The sequence below is a fragment of the Aphelocoma coerulescens genome, chromosome 6, assembly GCF_041296385.1.
Source record: "Aphelocoma coerulescens isolate FSJ_1873_10779 chromosome 6, UR_Acoe_1.0, whole genome shotgun sequence".
NCBI classification, from domain to species: Eukaryota; Metazoa; Chordata; class Aves; order Passeriformes; family Corvidae; genus Aphelocoma; species Aphelocoma coerulescens.
The window spans coordinates 7,672,746-7,692,253 of record NC_091020.1 but is presented as its reverse complement, the minus strand read 5'-3'; the positions used below and the strand labels follow the sequence as shown (position 1 = coordinate 7,692,253).

Sequence of the window (19,508 nt, the reverse complement as noted above, 5' to 3'; positions counted from 1 at the left end):
TCATCTTACTGTACTACTTTAGATACAAAATACTGTCAAAAATTATTTGTTTTCATCCATTACGGCATCCATATATTCCAGACAGCTCTACAAAATTCCCTATTGATCTCATTAGTTCTCTAACAAACTGCTGCTTCTATTTTTCTGAAGTCTGAAACTTCCCAACTGCTGGTATTAATTAATCAGATGAAAAGGAGATTGATGCAGCTGCCTGTGCAGACGAGCTAGCCTGGAACATCTACCACACCCATTTCCAAACCCATGAACTCTGTTAGAAATTATCATTTCAGCTGTGCTTCAGAGTGTTTCAGCATCCCATGTCTGTGGGATAAAATTCCCACTCTTGTATCAACTCCTGATGGGAAGTAAAGTCCACAGGGAACAAGAAATGCGCTTCAGTCTCAGTGCAGGAATAAATTGACACAGTTCTGCACTGACACATCAGCATCTAAACAGGGTGCATGGCTAAGGAATGTAAGCTGCAAGCCTGTAAGTCAGCAGGTAATTTGTCCCCCACAGAGCTGTAGTTATAACCCCCGTGTGACTGCAGATCCAACCTGCAGCTGGATACTGTACTGTCATAAAGGCTGCACACACAGAACCACCAACGCCCAGTCCTTACTCCAGAGCAGCCGTTGGCCAACTACACTTCTGTACACACAGTTACAGGAAAGGGATAAGAAAATATATATCATTTTCTTGGTAACACGCCTTGCAAAACACTGAAAGTCAAGTCATTTGGCTCATTTCAGAAAACTCATAGTCACACTGCTCATCTCTAGCACCAGAACATGGCATACAGCCATAGCTGGTTTTCACACGTGCAACACCTGGGTGAAAACTATTTATAGTCCTTTGAGAAACCACAGTCAACCTTGAAAATTAAAGGATCTAAAGACATTTTATATGTTCTAGCAGACCTGTGTAATAAAACGTCTCATTCCCACCTTGTGTCAACACAGAGCACATCTCATCTGTCCAGCAGGTGCTAGAGGGGGATGTGGGAAAGCCGGGCATGCTCCATTCGCTTCTTTATGTACAAAGTGTTTGTGAGCACCATGTAACACCCACTGCCAACAACTTCTAATGAATGTCCAAGGGCAATTTTAAGGGATTTTAAATTTCAGTCAATAAATGTGTTAGTAACACAAATGCATTTCATTTGACTTAAAATATATTCAGTAATTAGACACTCAGAAAAATTTGTTTGTTTGCCTCTGTTATACAAAATGTGAGACAGGAATTCTTAATTTTATAGTTATTGTTTAATAACAGAAAACAGTAGAAGTACAAAAGCCATTTTTCTACTGAAGAAAAATGAAAATTGACTTTTTTCCAACATGTTCAAGATAAAACTTCTCTAAGAAGTTTTGACTCAGAGCACAATAGTAGTCTCATAACTAGTTCTTCCCAAACTCTAGAAATCCATTTAAATTATGTGTCCTGTTGTGCAACTTGGGTGGGAACAGAGGGAAAAAAAAAAGACAGCAAGAGAGAAAAAGAGAGCAAAAAAGAAATAAAGTTCAAGTGACAGCTACTTAACTGATCTTCAATATCTGTCCACAGATCTGAAATACAGAGTATCTGGTCACCATCCAAGAACATGCTGCACTACAAGACACCTAAGGCAAAACTATTCTTGCATTTATGATGCAGGATTTTTTCTCCAAACTAGCTTTGAAAGGCTACTGACCTAAATATATTAATAGGGCATGTTACTATGTGATGCATACAATAATTTTAGAAACTGGGTTAAATATTTACCAGGTGATATAGGTCTGCTAGAACTTGGTGAGGGTGTATAAGGGATAGGACTGGACACAGTGCGAGGTCTTAATCCTTGTGCAGACATCTCATTAAAATATCTAACAAAAAAAGGCAAAGAATAATTAGATCAAACCTTTTAAAATGTGCCATGTTTTAAATGTTTCACTGTGATTTTTTCAATTCCCATAAGAACCACATTAGGAAGCCATGACAGGAACTCCCATCATTGCTGACACTGGCTTAACTCTCCATGAAAACAGCTGGACTTATCTTAGGCATTTGCAGTTAACACCGTACAAGTTGCATATTATTGAATAGTACATATTAAGGTCAGAGATATAAACCATGTCATCCAATCTGACCCATTCTACATTCTTGCACTTCACACATCATTTCTACATTGAACTCAGTAACTTGGCTGGCTGGAGTGTATCTTCCAGAAAGGCATTCAGCACTAATCTGAAATCCTGAAAAAGGGGGAAGAAATCATTAAAGTACTAATAATTTGTTCCAACAGCTGATCAGCCATAGCATTAAAAACATGTCCTGTTTCCTACTTGAACCCCTCTGGTCTCAACATTTAGGTATCTGCTCATCCTGTCTTTTGCCACTGGACTAAAGAGGCACTTTCAACCCAGGACTGTCTCACTAAAGGTACTTTTAGGCTGTGTTGCAAGACACCTCCCACTCTTGACTATGATAAACTGAACAGATCAGAAATTGAGGCAAGGCATTTTTCCCCACCTGTAATAATTTTAGTGATATTTATTTGTCCTTCATTCACTGACTATAGTGAAGCTTCTTCACAGATATCCAGTGCTATATAAAAGGATAAAAATAATAACAATTGCTCCTACTTGCCACTTACTGGTTTTACCTCAAGAGAGATTTTATGGGTTTTTTTTCCCCACAGCACTAGGCTGGCAGCCTCAGGTTGAGTTGCTCATGCACTCTCCACTTAGATTTTTCAGTCACTCTCTAGATTAGACGCCCCCCTGCTCACCATGTGGCTGCAAATCAGTGCAGGTGGGTTTATATAATTAGATTCAGCTGTGTCTCTTTACTGGCCACAGCAAAGCAGCAGGCAAAATTAGCTACCTAACAGCCCTTTGACTCTTACTTGTCTCCTCTTCTACCACGGTGTTCTCACAAGTTCTTAGTAGCTGCATTCAATTCCCCATCGTAGAAAAAAAACAGTAACGTGGAACAGCATTAAAATTACTCCTATTTGATGGAGCTCACTACTTTGAGGTCTCTTCCTAAACTATTTGAAACATATTTGGATACTGCATCTTGCTGCTTTTTAACCAGGATATGCAGAGTTAACAAGCCACATGCCCTAGCACAGGCTACACTGTAATGATACCAAAGCTGGTTTGAATTTGGATAGACCAGGTAATAAAAGTAGCTGCAATAGAGAACAACAGAAAACTAACAAACTGAAAAACTAGGGTTTAAATAAATATACAAGTTTTTAAAGAGCTATCAGTGGCAAGGTTAGTGAAACTGAACTAAGCTACCTCTGCAACACACAGTAGCTTCTAATGCAGACCAGTGTGTGTGTTCCAGCAAGGCAGCATCCCTGTGATTTAACCCCCTTGTATTCTACACAAATAGTTTCCTGTAAGCCATCCCACTGCCTGGCTCAGGTGATGTGGAACAGCAGCACACCATTACCATGCGTCCTGCTTTCAGGTATTACCCTGCTGCTCCAAAGAATAGGATGGAGGATTGATATGACAAAGCTACTGCTAGTCTGGAGAAAGAGGCTTTGGGAGAGCTGTGTATTTTGCATCCAGGAAAGCATCTTCACCTACCCTCAGCTACAAACAATAACTATCATCAGCTAACAGAATGCAACTGAAAAAAATGGGTATCTCATCCATCGCCACCATTATTTTTAGTAAGATGTAAGCTGACAAAAATTGACATTTAAAAATCATTATTGCACATAGTTCTAAAATATTTTGTCTTCTCAGGCTAACCACTAATGCCTGCTTTGTCCTTCACTTTGCTTTGTATTACTTACACTGCAAATACCTGATCTGGAGTTATTTTGTCAGGCCTTTGTATACCAAAAAAATCAAACATGACCATTTCTTAGAAGTACAGAATAGTTAATCAAATTTTCCTGCATTTCCTGGTTACCACTACTTACAAGGGGGTGATAAAAAATTATGAGGATACTCTACAATTTTAGATTCGTACTGGTAATTCACACAGCTTTAGATTTTGACTGTATTTCTATTACACTGTAAATAGTGGAAGAAAATATAAGCCTAATAAGAAAAAATTCCAAACTCAGAATCCCGTATTTCTATCAATTTAATTTATATAGCATTCACTCCATCTTAATACCAGATGCTAATGCAATATAGGTCAAGTTGTCTTAGTGCTTCATTAAAATGAACACACTGCTTTGAGCTTTAAGGATACTCCTTGACACAAAATATCTGGTTCTTTGTTTCTGGTAAATTACATCTCATAACAAATATATTGACAACCCAAGAAGAAATCTCTCAGTATCAGAAGAATACACAGCACAGGGTAACTTTTTTAGTTATTCTAAAGGACCACCATAAATCCAAAATAATATAAAACAACACAACAAAATAATGAGCATTTGGTAAGAAATAAGAAGGTTTTATTAAAAATGTACTTAAAATCCTCTTTCAAGATATAACACTGTCATATTTCTATGATGTGAGAAAACACTAAAAGGCATGATATAAAACCATGAAAAACACAAGACTATCTGTAAGGTCAGGGCAAGCAAAGCAGCTTGCAATGGAGAAAAAAAAATCAAGGATGTTGTGGTTTGGACATCAAGAACAACCCAACAGCTCTGGAAATGCTTCCTCTCTCAAAGGTTTTGCACAGTATCCCTTTGTATTTGGCTGAAAATATTTTACTTTCTGCAGAGCATAAATCAGCCCCAAGTAAAGATGATGTCCCTACCTCACAGAATTCCTTGCAGTTACCAAGTTAGGGGCAAAACAAAGGTATTGTGATCAAATTATCCTGATTCTCAACTCCACAGCTGTATTTATTTCAATATATATTACCAAAACCCTAAACAATCTTCAGATATAAATATTTTCTTCCTCACTGTTAAAACTAATGCAATTTCTATACAACTTTGATACAATTGCTGGACTATGCTGAAATTTGATATGTATATTAAACCCACATGCAAGTTGCTTCTATAATTATCCTAAAAAAATTCAAAAAGTAGTACAAATACTGATAAATAAGTCCCACACATCTGGATGGCTAAAGGAATACAAACCTTTCATCGTCCATTTCTAAGCTGGATTCACTTTCTGACAGTTGTCTGCAGAGAGCTTCCCTACGTTCCATTTCCCTCTGTAATTTTCTCTGAAGTCTCAAGTTTTCTTCTCTCATATGTCGCTCCTCTTCTAAATATTGTGCCATCTTCTCTGAATCTGAAATTCATCATTTTGTTACATGTTGATTAAAATCCAATTTCTCAGGCAGCCAGGTATGTCGTGCCTAAGTTTACTCCAACACTTCAAGATGACGGTGTAGAAAATGCTCAGGATAGATCACTGAAAATTTTCACCTTTAAGTCATTAGTTCAAAGCCTAATTCAGAACAGTATCTACTAAAATAAACTATTGCTTGACACCAAGTTTGAAAATAAAATACAAGAAAAACAAACAAAAAACCCCCACCATGAAGCAAAAGTACTTATTTAAATAAATTTGAAAAGAAAGAAAAAATTCATTAAGAAAGCATTAGTAAAACCATTGAGAAAAAATACTGTTTCCTGCTCCATTAAAATACTATTCCACATTTGCAAAATCTTCCTGCAACACACAGAAGAAACTATTTTACAGGTGTATTTTCATTTTGAAGGAAGAAGCACAACACAAGTTCTGAAACTCCAAACTCAAGCTTGTATTAAAATTGCTACCTTATATATATTCTACAGCACTCTTTCAATTACACATTTTATCATAGCAACTGTCCAGCAGAACATGTGCCAATTGAAAAATATTAATATTAAAATTGTATTCAATTTTAATGTTAAAAGTCAACAGGAGGTTTACTCTGTATATCAAAGGGCAATTTGAGTTGTCAATTCTAAGCAAGTTCAGCAAACAACACTTAAATGGTCTGGTATCACGGATTACTTCAACTTGATAAAGTCAAATTATGAAAAGTTATGAAGGTTTGTGACAGATTACTTAAATAAAATTGAATACTGATGAAGATTTATGACACACATAGTGTATCTTGTGAGATTTTGTAATGTTTGATCAAGTTTACATTGAATCCCTGACATTAAGAAAACCCAAAACAATTCATCATGCTTTGTCATCACTCCTCTAGGCAGCAACCTTCAAGGAAAAGAATATTCCTGTTTTAGAAACCTGTTCCCAAACTATTAACAACATGGGATTTATCTCTCTTCTGTGGAAATACCACTTTTAAATGTAACAGTGTCACTTATTTTACACTGTTATCATATCAACCAGTTCCTAGAAGTGCTTCAGAAATAAAAAATGTAATACAAGTATCAGAATTCCATAAGCAGATTTCATTAAATACTTAAGAATACTAGAGGTTCTCTAATGGCCATGTGTTGCAAACACCAATCTGAAAACTGTATTTCAGTTTCATCTTCTGCTTGCAGGCTGGCACATCCACCACTCCTATAAGCTCTGCCATTTGTACTGCAGTTCTGTTTAACCTGCTCACAAAGGGAGAGTTCTTTTAAACCTAGCTCTTCAATGAGAATTTGACTTGATATGCTTTCCATGTTTTTACTCTAAACCACAGTAGTTCAAAAAAAACCCACTTTAAAAATAGAAGATACTTGAAATGAAATTAATTAGGCTGGATTTGCACAAAGATTACTCTAAATCTAAGGCCTTGCTCTTGTTCTGAACTTTAGTAAGTGACGGCTGCAGTGCAGAATTTTCAAGTACAAAGATTAGCTGTCCTTATCTTCTTTTAACAGCCACATTAATGCTACAAACTTGTGCACAAGGTCTCTGCAAAAGAGCACTCTCGATCCATCATCTCTGTCTTGAAGGAAGGTTGCTGCTTCTAGCAAGCTCCTTCTTTAAATGGAGGTTGAAATATTCCAGTTAGCCTGGCTGGCCAGCAGAGGATAATACTGCCTGTTCTGCATTTGCCCAAATTCCTCTGGCCATGTGGTGAGGTATCTACTCACTTATCAGCTGCAGTGTAAAGCTACTGACTCGGAACTAGGCACAACTGCTGACTCTCAGACAGGAATTTTAGATTCAGCAGGAAGGAACAAAGGACTGGCATTGCAAAGTCCAAGGGAAGGTGCCAGCAGCCTCCTGGCAGCTGAGCCCATGTGCTCAGTGCAGTCTCTTCCTGGGAAGGCAGGGCAAAATGCAGGTCCTACTGCTGGGCAAGGGGCCCCAGCCCTGCACAACAGGAACATGATCACTTCTACACAGCTCTTCATGCTTCAAAGCCATCTTACATAGGAAAGCACACAGTAAATTACTCTTGCTATACTGTGCAACAGCTGCCTCAGGTTGCCACAATCATTAACAAGTGGAATTCTTACATACAGCTGACCTTTATTTTGCTAGCTCTTAATTCTTTTGAGTAATTCTCAATTTGCAACGACTCCTACAAAGTAGGCTATAAATGTTTTGAAAAATTAGTATGTTGAAATACTGCTAAGTTTCTGAAAAAAAGATACATCTTTTTCTGGCACAAAATATTCAAGGATTATTTTTTGATTCTTTCAGTCATCCTTTTAGTAAACCTAAAGAACCCCCTTAACTACAGTATAAATACATCAACAAGCAATAACACTGCAATTATGAAAATGTTGTCATCCAAACTTGCCCCATTTTTCTCCACCTTAAATTCAAACTCAAGAAAGTACATATAAAAATCTTACATTACACAAACCCTAGAAGATTTGAAACAAGTTGTTTACTCACGCTGTAACTGTGCAGCTCTCAGTTGTTTCTTTAACCTCTCCACTTCATTCTTTAAAAACCGGATATGTCTCATCATATTTTCTGGAGAGTCTATCTCCATTGATATGTCTCTGGGTGATGGTGGAGCAGATACTGGTTGGTCTAATTTCTCCTGCAAAATTCTATATGAGAAATAGTGCAAACTTTACCTTCCATTCTAACGAAATGAAAACCTCTTATATCCCCCAGTAGGCCACTGCACGGATTCTGACAGGTATGTAGAATTTTTTTTAACTACTGTTCTGGGGCAGATAAATTTGGGAGAAGTTATAATGTTTAGTCTCTAACTCAAAATAAAAAAAGTAAAATTTGTTGTCCTAGTACAGATGAATTTTCTAACATATTCAGACACTGACATTTCGAAATATTACTACATATGGTTCTGGAAAAACAAATTCTAGACTATAAATAGTTATCTCAGTTTTGTACTCAAACGCTACTTACTACACAAAATCTTTGCTAAGCAAATTCATTTAATGAGTTTTTACATTTATGTTCTTAGAGAAAGGACACATAGTGAAGATTGATGATGAGTAAAGTATGTCAATGCTGAAACAGAGGTTTTTCTGCATTTCACCACTACCAAAATAATTTCATAGACATTTTCTGAAGGACAGTCAAATAGGCTCCCCCTTTTTTTTTTGATTTCCAAACAGAAAGGTATTAAGGTGCTCCATATAATCAAGGTTTCAAACACTTCAAATAACTGATAGTAAATTCAGGATTAATGAACTCCTGTTATGAAATAAGCACATGGTAGATATTATAGTTTCTAAATGATGATTTTTGGAGGTAACATAGGAGGATTTTCCAGCCTGAAAGCATGAAACTTTAAAAGGAACATGTTGACAGGCCAGATCCAACTCTGCCCTGAAGAGCAGGGGCAGCATCATGCAAGCACAACCTTTTGTGTGGTATAATATTTACGGGTACCATACAAAGTGTACTAAAGCAGGGTCTGACTCCACCACAGCTCCTCATAGGAAGGGGCACAGACTGAGAAAAATCAAACCAGAAATGGTTTGCCTTAAAGAAGGCTTTAAATCTAAGATACACAAAAATCCTACCAAAGGCTCATCCTGCTATGGATTTACCACTGCTGAATATCACATGCAGCTCTTCAGAGCACCCTCCACACAGCAGGGCTCTGTAAAATAAAACTACAAAACCTGCAGTTCATTCAGGCTCAGGTGTTTTCTGAGGCCCCAGCCAAGATTTAGAGGGTCACACTAATGTAACAATATTTAAACACATTAAAAAATAGGTATTAATAATCATTAATCAATTTTCTCTCCTACTTCCTCCCCAAACAGAGTTTTTGTATTATAACACGTAAGAGATGGTTGCTTTCATATATATTTTAAATTGTAGCTGTTCCAGGAATATAAAGAGTCACTGTCTTAACTTCTACTAAAGAAGCATTGGGAAGTCTCAATGACATGAGTGCACACCACTGTAAAAAGCTGAAGTTTTCTTTAAGGAGACAGGGAAAAACCAAGAGCTTCTCGTATAATAAATACAGTAAAACACCATGAACCTAAAGCTGACCACAAACAAGAAGCTTTAGAAAGACGCTATCAGCAGTTGAAATAATTCAGTAAATTCCTTCAAGCTTTCCCAGGTAATTTCTTAGACTGGTTAGTTGTATCCACTTTAAGCAATCAATGATATGCCATCATGCAAACAAGGAACTTTACAACTGCTTCATCTTCCAGGTTTTCACAGATCAGACAACTCTTGTGGGACAGAGATGAACATATTTAATCCAGAACATGAGGTATTAAAACTCTCCCACAGTAGGGAGTGCACTGCAAGAAGACAAACCGTTTTTCTGCTTCAAGCTTATCCATCCTCTTCCAGAGACGATTCACTAGTGCTTCTTGCTCCTGTTCCAAAGTATTTTCAAGGTCAATCTTCTCACGTCTTAACTGGAGAGGAAAAACAATTAGAAGAAATGATGGGCCTGTATTTTTTGCAAGGAAACTGGCATCAGGAAAACTCCAACAACCCCATTTTACATAATGCTCTACAAGAGCAAGGAGAAGGGGAAGAAGAGACAAAATTCAGGCACAGTGCACTGGAAAAATCAAGAGATTCAGTAGTTGCACAGTTGTTATCTCCTTAACCCAAGTTTTTCTCGCAGAACTTGTCTCTGGCCAATAAGGAGGAGCATGAACCCTGGACATGCAGGCACTGATGACGTGACAAACCTATTCAAAGACATGTCCTATTCCATAAATCTATGAAATTCAAACTGAATTTACTGTTCACTACACCAACAATTCTTTTGGATAATTTTAGACTTTTTTAGTGGAAGAATGATAGTTAAATAATCCAGAAATGGAAGAGAAGCCATGTTTGCCTTGTGTGCCTTGTGTTAGATAAAGGACATAACAAAAATAGTAAAAAAAAAAGTTATGTGAACTGCCTTAAATGTTACTTTATCAATCATTACTAGCAAAACAAATGTAATTCTGTCTTTATGAAGCAAGGGCTTTATAAAAGTAAAAGCTTGACATTAATAATGTTCACTTACTGTGTGAACAAACATTCTTGATTCTACTACGAGTTAATAAAAGATACAATGTAGAACCTTCTACTCTAAAGTTAATAAAATATATAATGTAGACCCATACATGAAGAAATCTATTATTAGTGTTTAAGTAGAAATACAATATAAGTATTATTAATACAGGAGAATTTTAAGAGGCACAGCTGATCTTACTCAGTAGCAACGTAGCTGAACACAAAAAGTTGGCAATAATGAAATATTTGGGAACAGATCAACACCTTTACAGGTGGAAAATAGCATGGAAGCATTTTTCCCAGCCAAGCCTTCATTAACACCACTTTTCTGCTGGGCAAATGATCTCACATTAGAAAATGGAAAGACCAAAACCAGAAAGAAACTATTTCCATTTAGTACATCACTGGCTGAAGGGCTGTTGCAGCATCTAAATCTGTAAACTATTAGTGCTAACCACCAAGTTAATACTGAGAAACCCCAAAAAAATAAACCTACACACTTCAGGTACCAGTGCAAGTTTAATAAATGTACAACTTTCTCCTTTAAAGGTTAGAGGAATTAGTTACTGTGAGAAGCAGACATATGTTGATGAGTAATAGGGAACATACTTAGAAAGAGAAACACTGTCTAGCAAATCTTTCCATGTTTGAGTTTCCAGATGTACCGTAACAGCTCAGGGAACTTAAATTTCAATAAAAGAGAAGTCAGAAGCAACATGCTTCAGCCTCCCCACGTGGATGAGAATTTGGATCCTGACCAACACTTCATTCCCCACATGGCTGGAGCTGGAGAGGTAGGAAAGCAAAAGGCTCAGCCCCAGGAGCACAGGGCACTCTGCCTCAGGGCTCCTTAGCCAGTCTGGCCAATGCCTGGGGCTGGGAACATCCAGAGGGAAGAAACTACGGAAAATGTCCTCGCAATCTGCACACTGTGCTTCTAACACTACCAAAGACAGACTGCACAGCTATCTAGATAATCACATGATGAAAAAAGTGTGAATGCAGGTCCTGACCTCTGCAGCAATGGTTTTTGCATCATTTCAATGCAGCATGGCTTAGAGTCACCCACTCTTAGTCTTTTTACAACTATGTTTTGATCTAGCAACAAACAAAACCACAAGAACATACAGGTGAAAAGAAATCCCTATCTTTTAATGGTAGGAAGAAGAGCACACTGGAATTTAAAGACAGAGTTAATTATTTATAAATCTGTATCTGAAAAATCTAAGATTACATTTAGTATTATAGCAGCCATCACCAAGGCAGTGGAGTCCATTAATTATAAATCTGCATATAGAAGAGCATGCACAATGGCACAGCCAAACCATCAGCAACAATAGACAAATAACCCTTGTGTTGTGCCCTGAAGCTGCTCTGACAAAACACCAAAGAAACCAGGTTGTGAAACAGATCTAGAATTCCACATTTTCAGCATTATGAAACATACTGGAAACAAGGATCCTCCTTTCCTAGTCATGAGCATCATGCCAGTTTCTCCCACTGTCAGGATTTCAAAGATTGGAGGAAGAACACCTTGAATGGCACCTACAGCAGAAGTAACTGCAGCATCCTGTTCAGAGCTGTGAATTCAGAGCATTAGTATATGTGGTTTGGTACTAGGTGTACTTTGAAAGGTACTCCAGTCAGTGAATTTTTTAGAAATGTGGTAATATTCTGAACTAAAATAAGCAGGATGGGATTATGCTCAGGACCAAGCCAGCAGCTTTGTCAATACTAGTGTCACTCAGCATGGGTTCATGGATACATTCCAATCAAACATCACTTAATTTTGACCATTAAAACAGGGAAACAAGGAAGCATTGCTTGCTTTTCAGACCTTAACTTCCCTTCAGAGGAAGATTAAAATTCCTTTTAACCTTCCTCACCACCCATTTGTGTTTCTTCTCACTCCTTCACACGTGCACTTACTTTACTTCAAAATGCAGCTAAAATATCCATTGTGTGTGTACTCCTGTATCACTGCGTTGTCAACTGTCTTGCCAACTTATTAACAAGCACAACTGTTCCCTCCTGAAATGGAGGTCTTCCAAATCAAAGTTGAATATGCTGATCTCTGCCTACACCCACTATCCTACATTTTACTTCTCTGCTTCTCATCTCCACCTTGCCCTTTGTAGCTTTAATTCTGTTGCTCTCCAAGAAGACCTTTCCTGAAGATTTTACACATCTCTTCTCCTTTCAAAGCAGACATAGGAGATGATTATTAGCAGTTTAGTTGTTATTTCTTAACTCCTAACTGCATCAATTCTAGTTTCTCACTATACTGTATGAAATAGGAAAGCAGTTAAAAATAATAACAGCAAGTCTACACACACTTGGTCTCTGTAGGGCAATACTGACAGCTATTTATTTCCTATCAAACCACCAAACTGTAACACAGAACATTATTGCTCGTTTTAAGTGAGGCATGCAGTTAACGAAATAGTCACATGCTGCAAATTTCTTCACCATTTGCCTTCAGAGAAGAATGCTCTGGTGACTTCAAGCTGACTTAAGAAATTATTTCAGGTCACATTTGAACCCTAAGATCCAACTTAACTTTTTATTATGGAATAATATTCTATGCAGCCACCACTACCATAAATCAGCTACCTACTGATCACCTGTGGCAAAAGCAGTTCAGATGAAAAAAAGCAAAGGAGAAAGAAAGAACACAAAGCACAGATAATTCATGCTCTCTATTTTAAAAACAACAGTTCAGTGAACATATGCTGTAATTATCTGCTCACTGATTAGTGACAGATCCCAATGCAGCCCAGCTCAAAGCATTGCTGGAGTCCTCCTTCCAAGCCCTGTTTAACAGGTGTTCTGAAGGTTGTGTTGCAGATCATGGCAAACCCTCTTCCTTAATTCCTCAGTGTGCAATAAAGGCAAAGTGGCTCTCCTCACAACTTTGTTTGCTTCTTGCTATATCCTGCCCATTGCCCCAGGCTGCTGCTTCAGCTGGTTAATTAGCACAATCAGCACTTTGAATTCGTGTGAGGGAGGAAAGCATGCTGAAGCCCAAAGTAACCTGAGATTTACTCTACCTTACTGTGAGAGAAAACAAAGGCATGAGGTGATCACACATAAATACACATGTAATTTCTAAGCAAGCCCGCCAGCCAAATTTTAACATCTTCACAAAGTTTTCAAAGCCAGATACTAAAGACCTTTGCACATCTAAGCTTTTTGAACAAGACATCATTGACATTTAGATGTAGCAACAAGTTTCAAATTTTATGATTTCACAAGTCTGTCTGTCCAGAACAATAAGACAAAAATAATATCATGAAGATTTCAGCTGTGGCTCATGCTAACATTTCAAAGACTACAACGGCTTAGTATGTTAAGCTTACTTTGCATTTTGATTAAGTGGCAGCCACCACCACCTTGTGGCTAAGAGAGTTATTTCAACCTCATGCTAATTTCCATGCTGGGTAAGGATTTGCTGGCAACGACGTATTCCCCACCTTTTTACTTTTCAATTTGTTTCACAGGTCTCTCCATAAAGAATGTTACCATGCGAATCAAGAGAACTCACTTGATCATTTAGATAGCCATTAACTAATTTTTTCATGTCAATAGAAAAAGGAGAATCATACAAAACCGGTAGCTGCACTTGCAAAGGTCACTGCTGTCCAGCAGACATGAAGGCCAACAGAAAGACTACTAAAAGTTATAAAGGCCATAAAAAAAAACGAATCCAAGTTTCTCGTAAGAAATTATGTTATTTTTCTATTGCTTTGAAAGTCAAACTGACTTTTCTATAACCTCAATACTGCCCAGTTGCTTACATACTTAAAAAATTAAGTCAAATCTAATACAACAGAAGAACTTGTTTTTTTCTCAGTCACACAATGGTGAAATGAAGGAATTACCTGCTCCAGGGTGAGCTGCTTTGAAATTGTATCATTTTCCAGTTTTTTAATCTTCTTCATCAGTTTGTTCACTTGAAATTCCTGTTCCTGTTCTAAATGCTGCTCCAGTTCAGCTTTCTCATGTTGCAGCTAAAAATTTAGGAGACATGTAAATATTTTAAACACACAAAAGCATAAACTTAGGCACCTTTTATACATTTATTTACACATTTATTCCTAATGCACGTTAAATTCTCTACTGATGCTTCTCAAAAGACTTCAAAATGTACAACCCACCCAAAAGCCTTTCAAAAAGGAGCATTTTAAACTGTGCTGCATATTTACAAAGCAGATAAAATTACATTTCTAATTATTAAGTCAAATCAAAATAGGTTATTTTATTTGCTATATATAATGCATTATAGACATTTCAAAAGTAAAAAATCTATCATAATGTCCACAAAATTTTAATCTAAATGCATAATCTCAAGAGCACCCAAAGCACAAAATGTAGGTCTTAGCACTTCTTTCTCCCAGGCAACTGAAAGATGAAAATCGTGACTGAACTCATACTAATGAAATTGCTGTGCAATGAGTTTACAAACAACAACCAAAAAAAATTAATTTCTATTCCTATGCTATCAAAATCAAACGGCTCAGATGACAAAAAAATACTGGTTATTTCAAATCAATGTTATACACTTTCTTAATACCAAAGGGAATTTTTTTCATTTAGTATATCCAATGAAAAAAAAGAATCTTTAACTCTCAAGGCTCTCAAGCAGATAGAAACAAAAAAACCCCCTCATTTTAACATGAAGTATGGCTTGGAGTAGAGTCCCTCTGTGACAAGGATCCAAATCTTCCTGTGGATAAAAGAGTGTGACTGCCACCATGGTACAAACACGTGAACCTGACTCAGGGAAAAGCAAATGTCACTGAAAGACAACGGTGTAATTACATTGTGTTCTGACCATCCACTGAAACTGCAGGCAACTTTTCCCACCTGCTTATTTTGTTTTCTATGCCAGTTCTTCTGGCTAGCACATAATCTGTAAGGTTTAAATGTGCTTAAATGTGTGAGGAGAACCTGAGGACATGGAGAGAGACCTCGCAGTCATGGACACAAATCAAGGTTGCTGGATATCCACAGTGAAGGAATATACTTTGATTTTAAAACAAGCTAAAATTGCTCGTTCATTGAATCAGCTCCTTTTGCTGCTATGTAGAGACAAAATGGTCTGTAAGTGCAGCCTGGCAGAGAGATCAGAGCCAAAAGGCTCATGGAGGAAGAGCACCAGGCAGACAGCAACTTGGCAATACACATATGGGAAAAGTTTGGGGGTTAAGTGTGTTTGCAGGGCCTGTCAATGCTGAGATTTTATTTTTCACAATTTAAAATAAAGACCAGAATAGGAAACTCTTAGAATAGACAATATTGGCTTCATTTTACAAAGAGAAAGAAAAACACTACTAACACCCCCAAAATACATGAGTGGTGTCTGTCACTCATATGGGGTAAAATAATTTTTCCCTTTTATTTCTTTTGATCACAAAACCAAACCAAAACAACCAAAATCCAGTTATTGCTGAAACCTTAATGCTGAAGAACAGAATTGCTAACAATGAGAAAATATCCCCTGGTAAAACACAGGTGGATAGTATTTCTTTTACTTAGTAAAGTAAGAGAGTCTTTTCCAACTGTTTTTAATTATATGCAGTTCTAGTAACAACAGTCTACACCTGCCAGCTAAAGAGAATGAAAAAAATGTGTTAGAACGTGTCACCTTGATGCCAATGTGTTACAGACCTTGAATTGTGTATGAAAACTGAAGGAGAATTTTCAGCTACGTAAGATTAGAGATGGGCTTGGTGCAAGAGAGACAGTGACTAGTTTGAAGTGAGAGTGGGGCTGTCAAACACAAAGCTTAGCAGCAGGAGTGTGAGCCTTAGTCCACCTAAGTTCTAAACAACTACAGTAATACTCTCTCTGTAGGAACAAGTGTCCTGATACAATGTAGGACCACATTTACCTTCCTTCTTTACTGTACTGGCTTACTTCTGGGACAGTGGGAAGTGTTTTTATGAAGTAATGGAGCCTATGGATCAAGTTCCCCCTTAAAAAAACGACCCTCATTTATCCCCCACACTGTGACCTGGTACAGTCTATTTTTAGGTATTCCAGGCCCTCAAAAGCTGTCCACTTCTTCCTTCACTGCATCCTGAAAGTCCTATTTATTAACAATTTTGTATCAGCAGTCTACCTCCTCTTTGTGTCCAGATGTTCATCAAATAAATGACAGATGAGCTGGCTCTGTTTATTCTGCACAATCCCATTTGCATCCTTGAGCTGACACATCATATTTTGGAGAGCAGGAAGAGTAATAGCTTATGTTTACAGACTTATAATTTTTTTAAGAATTGTCAAGAATCAGACTTATGTAAGAAACATTTCTGTACAGACATCCAATTACTTCACTTGCCTGACTACACATTATGCTGTTATCTTGGTATGTTGTAACATCTTACTTTCAAGGACAGATACTTGGACCAATTTGCAATTTGGTGTTGAAAAAAATCTGAATTTGATTTTGAAAAGGACTGGTGCACAACTTAAAGTAACTGACTTTGTAAGATCAAACAACATTAAAAATAAATTTCTCTGTGGAGCAGCCCTGTTTCACCAAAGATTAATTTTTAAGATTTACTACTTTCAATTTCAAAACAGTAACTCAAATGTCCATGTCCACCGCTGCAAGAACAGAGCCTGTATCAAAATGCTTCCAGTGACACTCTGCAAAATACTGCTACCATTCAATAATGACTAAGGATTGAGGATGCTATAAAAATATTGTTCCAAGCTTTCCAGAGACTTCATCAGGTAAAAAAAATATAATTACATGAAGTACACGGGAAAATATAGTAAATTGATATAAGGCTTATAAGAAATTTGTCAAGGATGTATGTGATAAAAAGCTTTTGTTTACTGTAAGACCTCTGGTGAGGTGCATGTGCTCCTTCATTCCTGCAACATTCAACCTAGAAAATTAATAATGATGCTAAACAAATGAAATGCATCTAATAAAATTGTGTATTTATTCATTTGGCTTGTAGAGGCAGGGAAAGTTACAGTTATAAAAAGGTATTATTAAGCAATGTTATGGCACCAGAAGGACAGTATTATTCCAGTGGAAACACCACCTTTTATGTGCTACTGTGTCTGTTTAGACTCAGTCTGGCAAATAGTAAAAGGTTTCAAAATTAATTTCTTATGACATTGCAAACCTGATGTCAGTCTGTGTTTTATAACAGGAATGCACATGGTGCTGAACTGGGAGATTCCTGCTGGCTGTTAGGAGGAGCACTGCAGCTCAGGCAGGCAGCTCCCACATTTAAAATGTTTTAACATTCTGGGAGCTCATTCCAGAGGCCAGGCTGAATGAGAGGCATAAGCCCCTACAATTGTGACAAACAAAGGTCTGACAAAGCAACAAACACACAGGCACCATGAAAAAAGTCCCTCTGCTGGGTGGCTTTCAACAGAATAATACGGCAGTAATTGTGACACAGGCATAGAGCTGTAAATATTTGAAAAACTGAGAGTGAAAATGAGATGCAGTTGAGCAGAAGTACCTCTCCTCTGTTCCAAAATGAGAAGTTTTAGACAAAACAACAGATTCATATGCAATTTTTTCCCTTACTCATCCAAAAGGCAGGAAGCCATTTGATGCACAATGTCTGACAGCAGGAATGCTGAGAGTTTCATTCCAGGTCAGACCAACATTGCCTGGTGAACACAGACATTAAGAGTTAATTCCAGAGAACGGTGAAGCAACCAACTGGAGACTACTGTATTCCTGGTTAAGTCATCATCCAAAGTCTGCATCTAATTTAACCAGAATTCCCTCCAGAGCAAAGATGCCAAAAATGGAAGCAGGCATTGAGTTCATTATTCTCCTAATGAAGACAGAATTGCTACTACAATACACTCCAGTGTATTGTAGTATGAGTACTATACTCTAGCATGAGTATGGCACTCACAAATCTCAGAAAATTAAAAAAAAAGAAATTGTGATTATCTTAACTTCTTGGTCTAAAAAACATTAGCCAGGAATGTAGCACTACACCTGTATAATGGGAAGACTATCCGATTATAGAAAAGATACTGTAATAAACTCTAAACTGACCATGTGATGTGTGCCAGTAATGCCCCCTTTTCCAAAAAATGAGTTTATTTGTAAAATCAGGAGTTTCTCTTCTGCAATATTTAATCTGTTGGTCTACATGGATTTAATTCCCAGGATTCACAACTGAAGAATCAAACCTTCAGACAACGGATAAGCTTTCAGCAAACAAAAACCATTAGGTATTATTTGCAGTTCTTTGCTACTTAAGAAAATTGCCTGCAACTCATCGATATTCTAATGTCAACTTACTAAGACTCTGAAGAGATGAAAAATTACTTTCACAGAAACATACAGTAATATTCAAATGTTCCCTAATTCCACAGGTAAGCTCTTTAGTGGAAGGGACCATTTCCTGTGTACCATTTGTAAGTTTCCAAGCATGTTACTGGTGTTTAGGAGAATATATCAATATTCTGGTTTTGCATTTCACAGCAAGTTTATCAAATCAAAGATACAATCAAGCCTTGAAATGAGATTTGCATTCAGCATACACACAAACAGAAAAATAGTTTTAGTATTAAACTGTTTGCTTTAAAACAAGTCCTCCACCCACACTGCATAACTTGAGCCACTGTAAAGGTATGAAAAGTCATCCAGAAGCATGGACAACAAAACCTGCAGACCAGAGTAAGGGAAGGGTTAATAGCATTTGCAGCATATGCCATAAACAGAAACACCACTGGTGCCTATGCACAAGGCACAAAGGTTTCAGCTCTGGCCTTGTGGAGGAACATTCATATAACCCTTATCGCCTCTGTGCACTGAAGTTTTCAGGTGAACCTCTAAGCAAGAAATTCCATGCCACTCACCCTTCACAGACACAACCACCAACACCACCACCAGCATGTTGACAGCTGTTCTCTTTTTCAAGTTACCTGGGTTATTAATTCACAGAGAGGACAAACTCACAGTTTACTTTAAAAAATTGCTACCTAATGGTGCTGAGAGAAACGACACAGCTTCAGGACTAACAATTTGGAACACAGGTGCATTTATGAACTGCCATATTTTAAAATCTTCTGATTGACATAACCATGTTTATCAAAGGCTAAATGAGGCTTACTGCAAGGTCACATGGAATGAAATATAAGGCTGCAGGTTGAGATACTGTTTAATAAAAACAGGCGGTGGTCAGAATTTTACCTCCATACTCTTGTAAGTTATGGCTTTTC

General features: G+C 37.4%; 1 protein-coding gene across 2 annotated transcripts in view; it reads right to left on the bottom strand.

The window, feature by feature from the left end:
* The window catches only part of CCDC6 (coiled-coil domain containing 6), a 51,203-nt gene that overhangs the window by 9,857 nt on the left and 21,838 nt on the right, over nucleotides 1–19,508 (bottom strand). For both annotated transcript variants that reach the window (XM_069019102.1, XM_069019103.1), the window contains exons 3-7: nucleotides 14,171–14,299; nucleotides 9,588–9,691; nucleotides 7,725–7,885; nucleotides 5,057–5,213; nucleotides 1,765–1,865 (exon numbers count right to left, since the gene is read on the bottom strand). In XM_069019102.1, coding sequence (XP_068875203.1) covers nucleotides 1,765–1,865; nucleotides 5,057–5,213; nucleotides 7,725–7,885; nucleotides 9,588–9,691; nucleotides 14,171–14,299 — 652 coding nt within the window. The remainder of the gene's footprint in view (nucleotides 1–1,764; nucleotides 1,866–5,056; nucleotides 5,214–7,724; nucleotides 7,886–9,587; nucleotides 9,692–14,170; nucleotides 14,300–19,508) is intronic.